The sequence below is a fragment of the Tupaia chinensis genome, unplaced genomic scaffold (assembly GCF_000334495.1).
Source record: "Tupaia chinensis unplaced genomic scaffold, TupChi_1.0 Scaffold000492_1, whole genome shotgun sequence".
In the NCBI taxonomy this organism is placed as follows: domain Eukaryota; kingdom Metazoa; phylum Chordata; class Mammalia; order Scandentia; family Tupaiidae; genus Tupaia; species Tupaia belangeri.
Genome location: NW_006160004.1, coordinates 2,677,739 through 2,687,374, shown reverse-complemented (window position 1 = coordinate 2,687,374; position 9,636 = coordinate 2,677,739). Strand labels below are relative to the sequence as shown.

The following is a 9,636-nucleotide window of genomic DNA, read 5'->3' as shown; positions in this document are numbered from 1 at the left end:
TTCCTTAGTAGGTCAGTTTCCAAAGTAAGAAAAGCATTTCATTACAAGGTGCCCTTGCTATAAACCGGGTCAGCAGCACAGATCTTCACCCTAGTGCTACATGTTTCCATCTTGTACTTGTTTGCTTTTGGTAATGAGGTTTCCAGTGACTTGATTTTACGATGATCTTAAAAAGAAACTACATGGACAAACCAGCTTACAAATAATAAAATGCATGAAAATAGGCCTCTGTAAAGAACATACCTGAGAGTGCATTCGGATTGTTCACAGTAAAATGAACAGGAAAGAAATGCAGGTGGTAAGGGCAGAGACCTATTCATCTGCTATGTTGCCCCAAGCCTACACCCATGGTTGTGGCAATGGAACGCGGAGATGAACGTGGCTCTGTTCCCCAGCCATGTGGGCCTCAGGCATGCTGCTGACAACTGCCTGGATTTTCACTGTCTCTTTAATTGTGTTTCTAGGACAGAGATACTTCAAAGCCCAGCTGTGGCAAACCAACAGATGTTTTTCATTTTGATTTTAAACCAGTACATATGGAAACAATTGAAAACCTAAGCCCCCCAAGACCTATTAGGTAAAACGAAGCATTCTTCTTCTTACTTTTCACCGTGAGGTACATGGACTTGCTGACGTCTGCGCCCACATCGTTGCTGACCTTGCAGAGGTAGTAGCCGCTGGCTTCTTCCACAACGTGCTTGATCAGCAACGACCCATTGCTGAGAACCTGGATCCGGCCATTCAAGGCTATTGGCTGGAACTGGGGAACCCCAGCACCTGGGACAGAATTAGAAAGAGGAACAAGAGGCAGTTGTAAACACATATGGAAACAATAAACCCAAGTTCACCCTGACTAATAGAAAGAAGTGAAAGACATTTAACATAAGTCACTCAGGGAAGTCCTGAGATATATCCAGTTTGTCTTTCTTCCCTTTACCTTTGCAATTCTTGTTTAGAGAAAGACATGTTTATTTAAAATGACAGTAATTCAAATTCTGAGATAAAAAGTGAGAGAGCTTACAGATACTTTCCATATAAAAAGCCAAATTTGATGAGTGTTAAGTAGCCGATAAATTATTCAAAGAAATCACAGTAGAACAACCACAGAAGTAGACATCTCTCATGGTACTAAATAGATTCCTTCTGTTCCCAGGGACTTAATATGAATGTAAACAAGGGAGTGCTCCAGGGACATGGCATTTGAAGTCTTTGCTCACTGCAAATGTCTGAGCTACAAAGAGAATACCAGGATTGCAGATTTCTCTACTAAGTGTTGGTATACTCCAGTCTAAAATGCAATACACTCTTAATGCCATTTAAGGTTATTTAAATAAATAAGTCAGGTCATTTTACTAAGGCACACTACAGTAAAACACTAGTTTCCTTAAAGGACTTATGTGCAATGAGAGAATGGCATAGATGTGATAGGCCATCTTTGTAGATGTGATTTGATTTATATGGGGACTTCATACAAAATTAGGTTTATAAAAAAGAATTTCAGAAATAAAACAGAAATAAACAGAGAAATAAGGTCATGGACACTTTCTGGGGATACAGTGGTATAAATTAAGCCAGGTGCTGCCTGTCCCTCTCCTTTCCTGGGTTATTGGGTGGGACTAGGAGAATGTGATCCAGATCTTAGAAGACTCTGCTAGTCTTCTCTCTCCTCTGCTCTGAGAGTCTGAGGATTGGGGTGGGAGGAAGCACAAAGGTGAGGACCAGTCAGATCTTCCTGGAAGAACTCAAACTGTGGGTCAAAGACTATTAAAATAGGAAGAATTGTTAGCCCTAGAACCTCCATGGGAGCTATACAGGTCAGCCGTCTACACTCTACTCCAGGAGGAAACATCTGACTTTGCATCTGAGGATGTGGAGGGAGTAATGCTTCCTCCCACTGTCTTGACATTGAACCAACAGTTTGCCTGTTGGTGCCCCTGGAGCTGACAGTGGCAGAGGGAGTGACTGGACCTTCCCTTCTCTTGTTTCTGTTCCAGGTACCTCAGCAGTTAGACACACCAAAGAGACAAAAGAAATTAATAACATGACTGAGGGAATCTCTCACGCTGGAATAAAACAAGCAAAGTCACTATAACAGATTTGTGTCAGAATAGAGCTCCTAGAGAGGACATATGACAACGTGAGTTTAAAAAGTTCACTTCTGCTGAGTACGCAAAAGCTATCAGAGTGTCATTACATAACACACAAACAAACAAATAGTCGACAGCATCATTCTTTTTTCTTCAGAAAGTTGAAGTTACAGGTGATTTCAGCGAATGTGGTGGCCATTTGTACTTGTCCTCTGCTAAATAGCCCGCTCCTGTCACTTGCCTATTTTTCTACAAAGCTTGTTGCTTTCTTTCTTTTTCATTTCTTAAAATATTTTGGGTTCCAAAAAAGTACTTCCATATTCTTATTTTATAAACCTTTACTTTTGGGGGGAGTTCTTTTTCACTCAGAATTACTGAATGTTAAATATTTTCAGCTACCTTTTCATCTTCTATTAAAATGATCATATTTTTTCTCTTATAAAAGTAGATTATATTTTTAAAGAATATTATTTCAAAAATTATGAATTACTTCTTATGGAGAATGCATTCTTTAGGATAAAGGACTTTTCTGGAAGTTTTTTTTAAAGAGATTTTTGCCATAGGGCATGTGCGTGCACTAGAGAGAGAGAGAGAGACAGACAGAGACAGTGAAAGGGAATGTGAGAAATCAACCCCCACGGGGGACGGTCACACCACAATCCCTTCTCCATTCTTCTCCCAGGATCTTGGGCATGCACACACATGTGCCCATCACAATTTTCAGGCTACCGGGTCCGAAACTCAACCTGTGGTTGGCCATGTGGAAGTCCACAGTGTAGCCATTGTGCCATCTGCTGGCCCCTTGCTGGAACTTAAATATTAAAGAAAAAACTTTAATTTGTATTTAATTGCTTAAATTTGATTCACATTTGAAAACTCCATAAAGTGGTACGAATGTCTTTCTCAAAGTTCCCTGCAAATTAGGGCCTAGAGCCAGTCTAGTACACATAATCTAAATCTTGGTAAAATTTAGAATTTTAAAAAGGTATTCATAAGACAGAAAATCTGAAAATACAAAAATGCCAAGGATTTACCAATTAAATAAAACTATTAAAAAAGAAACTGCAAATCTAGGGAAATGCTGATGGAGTTTGAGAAAGTTAAAGCATCACTCTTGTCAACACAGAAATATTTTCTTCTCAAAAATTTTTCACCAGAAAAATGGGGTGAAAGGAGCTGTTTTTCACATAGTCTACCACAGTTTGAATCAGAGCCCCAGTGGCTTGAAAAATATTCAGGGTGGTTTCTGGTTTCTTTGGTCTCAGGCACAGAAATAAGATGAAGAAGGGAATATCAACATTAGGGAAACTGCAATAAGACACACACATTGTGCCACCTCTCTGTCCTAAGGCCTACCACCTTCAGGAGCCAACCTATGGCAAATGTGGCTACCCTGCCAAGCGCAAGAGAAAATGTAACTGGAGTGGCAAGGCTAAAAGACGAAATACCACTGGGACTGATCGAATAAGGCACCTAAAAATTGTATACTGCAGATTCAGGTGGATTCTCTTGGGTGGAAGAAACACTACCCAAACCCGAAAAGGCCACTGTTACAGCATCCAGTTCATCTTAAGAATTTCAGCAATTAGTCAGGTAATAAATATTCTGGCAAATAAAAAAAAAAAGAGGAAGAAAGAAAAACATATAAGGCATATATATATATGTATGTAGGTGCCCCAGATACCAACAGGATTGAGAAATGGAAGAGAAGAGATGAAGATGTGGTCACACACCATTGGGGGCTACTAACTCTTTCTTTCCACTATCTCTCTGTCTCTCTCTGGAAAGTGCACTCTGGTAATGAAAAAGAAAATACTTGTAATAGTTGAAACATTTATATTAAAGAATTACAACATAAAATTTAACTACATTGTTAAGCATCTCAATTAAATAGTGAAAAGAGATGATCTATTATTTTCTATCTGAATCTAGCCTTTTTATTACCAAAAGGTCCTAATGAAGACAGAAATAAAGTATAAATGCAATTGAAAAACATAAATCTTTTTTATGAGAAAAATGAACCTAAGTCAAAAGGTTACAGCATCTATAGATCTGGTCATACTAAATGCAATAATAGTGAACACACTTTTGGGACCAGAAGTTGGCGTAATGGCTATGTCACTGGACTCCCACATAATCAACCGTGGTTCGAGTCTCGGACTCGGTGGCTTAAACTCACTCTGGGCACATGTGTGTGCATGCCCAAGATCCCGAGAGGAGAATGGAGGAGAAGGGATTGCAGCATGGCCATCCCCCTGGGGGTGGGGCATGAGTTCTCGCTTTCTGTCTCTCTGTCTCTCTCTGTCTTTCTGGCGAGTGCACGTGCCCTTTAGCAAAAACCTCTCAAAAAAAAAAAACAATTTATCTACTATGAGGACTATAGTTTCAAGGTTTAGCCCTCATTTAATTTGAGGGAAGTGGACTTTGTCATGTTTGATAGAATTATCAGTCATCTACTTTAGATTCATCATTATTCTAACGAGTAAAATTTAACCCAGTGTATCAATATGCAAAATCCTGTAATCTTCTTAGCACAAGGTAAGCACTTTGGGTAATTAGCTAGAAGATGCAATACAGCAACCAACAGTCATAAATTAAAAAGCTGTCAATTTGCTGTGGCTAGCTGGGGTTAAGTGAGGACAATTTTAAAGCTCTATTCCATGGAAATAAAATGTCAAAACATCATGTGAGGCACATACTGAATTACCGGTTATGTTAGTACTGCGTGACCCTTCTTATTGCAAAGATATTCCCTAGCTATGTTCCCAGGGAGTGAGAGAGTTGAAAAGAACAACTGAGGGCCACCCAGTGAAGTCTACCTTGAAGGCAGCAGCAAATAAGGCAATTGTTTTATCTTTTCTTCCACGCATAAGTTTTGCTGATCTGTAGAAAGAGCATCCGACTGAATCAAAAGAGTTGTGTTCAAATGCCTCTGAAACTGTCTTTGGGCCTTATTCTCTGCACCTTAATTTCAACATAGGTGAAATGCAGAGAATGATCAATTTACAGCAACTACAGAATTGTTCACATCAAGGGAAATACAGTTGTATGAATGCAATGTAAATGCCTATGGGTGTGTAAGGACCAAAGGAGGCTGGTCAGGGAGCACATTTAGTGTCCCCACCAGCAGATAAGATAAAACTGATTTGGAGAGGTTTTTGCTATAGGGCACGTGTGATTGCCAGAAAGACAGAGAGAAACAAAGAGACAGAAAGTGGTTGACTACATGTGAGTCCAGCGACATAGCCATTACACTAACTGCTGGTCCCAGATTTTTTTAATTTTTTTAAATTATTTTATTGAATTTTATTTATTTATTTTTTTGTTTGTTTAATTTGACCAAAGAGAGACAGGCTGAGAGAGAGAGAGAGAAAGTGAGAAGGCAAGCTGCCAGATCTGAGACTTGAACGTGGTCAGTTATGTGGGAATCCAGCACCCTTAACCACCATGCCAACTGCCGGCCCCGGTCCCAGTTTGTTTTCATTCTTCAGGTAGAGGGCTTTCCTTCTCTGAGAATAGTTGGGTTGTGAGAAGAGAGTAGGGGGGACCAGCAGTTAGTGTAATGGCTATGTTGCTGGACTCTCACGTAGTCGATTGCGGTTCACGTCCCGGACCCGGTGGCTTAAAATCCACGCCGAGCGTGTGTGCATGCATGCTCAATCCTGAGAGGAGAATGAAGGAGAAGGGATTGCAGCATGGCCATCTCCCCTGGGGGGTGATTTCTCGCTTTCTGTCTCTCTCTGTCTGTCTGGTGAGCGCACGCGCCCTATAGCAAAAACCTCTCAAAAAAATAAATTAAAAACAAACAAACAAACAACAACAACAACAACAAAAAACAAAGAAGAGAGTAGGTACAAAGATAGTGCTAGAGATGGGAAGAGAAGAGAAGAAGAATAGCAATGACAATTGCACCTAATTAAGGTTTGGAAGCTGGAAATGGGATCCTTGCTCAGGAGTTCTGGTGTCCTGTTACCCAGAAATGGAAAGAGACTCAGTCCTAGACACAGGTCTGGTTCCAAGCTGGGAAGCTATTTTCAAGCACAAGGAAAGGAGCCTCCAGTGTCAGCAGTGTTGGCCCAAAAGTAATGCAATGCCCCTTGAGGCTAGACCCACAGGGGATGTCCTGAGTTTGCCTCCAGAGGTCTCTCTGTACATGCCAGGGTGCATACCAGTGCCTATGATCTAGGCTAGCTGAGACCAGGGATGGGGTTGAGGAATGAAGACCCCATTGGGGACAACCCTCTCTCTCTCACTCTCCTTCTCTCTCTGTCTCTCTCGTGGAAAAAATGCAATGGAAAAACTTTACAATATAAAGGAAGAAAGAAAGGAAGGAAGGGAGGGAGGAATATATGGAGGAAGGAAGAAATAAAGAGAGATAAAAGAGAGAAAGAAAACAGCTTCCACTATGGTATAAAATATGCACATATTTTGCCTGTAGATTTGTGTCAGGTGTAGCCTGTGACTCCTTAGCACTAACATGTTCCCTCTAAACTCTTCCCTATATTGCAGGAATTGGAAGCCTGAAAACTACATTTCCTGTCTCCTTGTCATCAGATTCTGGTTTATATTTTACCAGTGAGAGACCCTTAGCAATTATTTGGTAGGTATAAGAAAGGAAAAGCCATTATTCTCCTTCAGGAGCAGCAAAATAATGCATGGACAGACACTGAACACTAGGTTTGTAGCTGCCTTTGAAGAAACCTCTACAAATACTGCTTCGGCACTGTGGGCAGCTGTTAACACTGAAGGGAGTAGTCACTTCCCATAATTCCTACATTTCTCAGACGTAGAAAGAAGCAATGGAGTTTGTCCCATCTTTCCAAACACTCTGCATTCATCTCATTCCCTGTATTAAATCTTTTTTTTGATGAAACATCACACTCTGAGACAATATTGAGTTACTTATTTTGTATATAATTATGTTCACTCTACAATCAAGTTATCTCCCCTTAATTCTGTTACTTTTTTGCTAAAGAATCCTATGCAATGAAAACAACAGTACTTTCATAGATTAGATTAATCCCTGCTCAGAGATTGTTATGACTCAATAATCCACTCTTTAATGGCACTGATATGTTTGGTACATGAGAGTAAAATATGTGTTGCTGGAAGACCTACAAGGATCTTTTCAGTAAACTTGTGGCACAGAAGAGGACTGATCCCCGTGGTTAGAGGCTTGGGACATTCTAAACAACAGACTCAGACAATGATGAGTCTAGGAGCAGGTGTTCATGAAGCTCTGAGTGGAAGATGGACTGACAGGCAAACAGGGCTGAGATAGTGGGTGGTCAGCAGCTCCATCAGGTCAGATTTGCAGTCAGAAGTTTGATTCTGGTGATTTACACCAGGGAGCGTGAGGCAAGTAGACCCTTGTTCTAAGCAAAGTTCCAGAGCTGGCATTCAAGGTCAGAGTATGAAAAGCTGCAAGGGTAAAAAGCTGAGGTGAAATGCCTTGAACATTGAACCCAGGGGCTGCTCAGACCCAAGGTGAGAGTCAGAGTGAGATATGTAAGGATATTAGGAGCAGGATTAAGGGACCAGAACTTGGGAAGTAACACTGGAGGACTAGAGAACAAAGGATTATCCCAACTGGGTTGTAGGAACCTTAATATGAAATCTCTGGTTTCCCTGAAAATAAAACAAAATGCAATTTAATTTAAGAGAATGTTTGTCACTTAATCATTTGCTCCTTTCCAGAAATGTCTTTTAGAAAGCAGATTAATTTACACATTATCTGTCTCGTGACTACTAAAGAAGAGATGGCCTTGGTCATCTCACCAGAGAGGACTGAAATTGGTATTGGCAGATATTGTGTCCCAGAGTTAAGCTGCTCAAGTGACTTAGGCTTGTCATCTTTCCTGAATTCCTCATGGTATTCTGAAACATGAGTTTTGAGGACTAAAGGGAAGTTTCAATGATGTCATCCTGATCTTGGAGAAGGACCAAGATGAAGCATATCAGGCCAAGCCCCTGAAATAGGAGACTAGCAAGGGTAATCTAAGCAGTCTGACCAGGTACACTGAGCACAGTGTTTGCTTCTCAGCCTGGAATTGAGTACCTTTCATGGAAACATCCAGATAATTGATATGGCTGTCCAGTTGTATTTCCATGAATTCATCAACAGAAGAATCAAGCCCTTGGTGGCTTGATTTGTGGTTAGAGCAGAAGATTTCTACAGGTAAGTTGACAGTAAGCAGAGGTTGCTTCTGGGGCCCTAGTGGTCAGGGCAGCAAGGTCATCTGGTTGACAGCATTTTGTAGGTACAAAAACGACAACCTCAGCAGCATGAGGATAGTAGGAGAAGACTGAGAAAAAGCAAAACTCTTCCTGCATCAAATAGTGGTGGATTTTCTCAGGCATTCAAGGAACACTGGATTTGAAGAAACTGAACAGTCTGAATGTGCTACAATAAGAGCAGGGAAAGAAGCAGGGAGAAATCCAATATGGGGAGAAATAGAGAAATGAGGTTACTTCCCAACTGGATCCCTCTATATGCACTAGAGAACAGAGAAAATCAAAGCTCTCCTAAATTAAGAACAAGTTCTCTCTTGCTTGGAGAAGAAAGAAGCCTTAACATTGCAGAGGGTCAACAAACACTAGTTATAGATGTACCGAACTCCTCTCCACAAAGATAACCAATAAGGGTTAGAGATAACTGTAGCTTACTGGGACCAGCAGACAGCATAATGGTTACATTGTTAGACTCCCATTGTAGTCAACGGGGGTTCGAATTGGACCCAGAGGCTTAAAAACTCACACCAGGAGTGTGTGTGTGTGTGCATGCCCCAAATCCTGAGAGGATAATGGAGGAGAATGGATTGTGGTGTGGCCATCCCCCTGGGGTGGGGGGTGAATTCTCGCTTTCTGTCTCTGTTTCTCCAGCAAGCGCACATGCCCTATAGCAAAAATCTCTCTAACTAAAAAAAATAAATAAAAAATAAAACTGTAGCTTATAAATATTCACAATGAATAGAAAGCAATAAAATTATTAATGAACATAAAAAATAAAGATTTGGATATATGAAAGACTTTCTCGAATATTGTCAAGGAAGCTTTAGTATTCTAATGATGTCAATGTTCTCCATGTTAAGCTTTATGTAATCCTCCAAATTTTCTAGAATAACTTTTTTGAGGACCTTAAAATAATTCTAACATTCATCCAGAAGGAACAAGAAAAAAAAAAAAAACACTATACAAGGACACAAGGACAGAGCCAACCTTTTGACCTGGTGGTTAAGGGAGCTGGATCTCACATGGCTGACAGCATGGTTCAAATCCCAGCCCTAGTGGCTTGGAAACCATCTGGACATGTGTGCATGCATGTTCCAAGTCTTGACAGGATGAGAAATGGAGGAGAAAGGATTGCAGTATGACCTAGTCACATTGGGGAGTTCTTTTTCTCTCTCCCTCTCTTGCTGTTGAGTGCATGTGCCCTCTGACAAATTCTTTGAAAAAAAGGAAAAAAAAAAGAATCCAGGGACTTTTTTTTTTTTTTTTTTTTTTGAGGGGGGTTTCTTTATGTGGCGTTGGCGCTTGCAGAAGTAGGGAG

General features: G+C 40.6%; 1 protein-coding gene across 1 annotated transcript in view; it reads right to left on the bottom strand.

Annotated features, from left to right (window-relative positions):
- The window catches only part of DSCAM (DS cell adhesion molecule), a 327,084-nt gene that overhangs the window by 254,897 nt on the left and 62,551 nt on the right, over window positions 1-9,636 (bottom strand). The window contains exon 8 of the mRNA XM_027774893.1: window positions 604-777. Coding sequence (XP_027630694.1) covers window positions 604-777 — 174 coding nt within the window. The remainder of the gene's footprint in view (window positions 1-603; window positions 778-9,636) is intronic.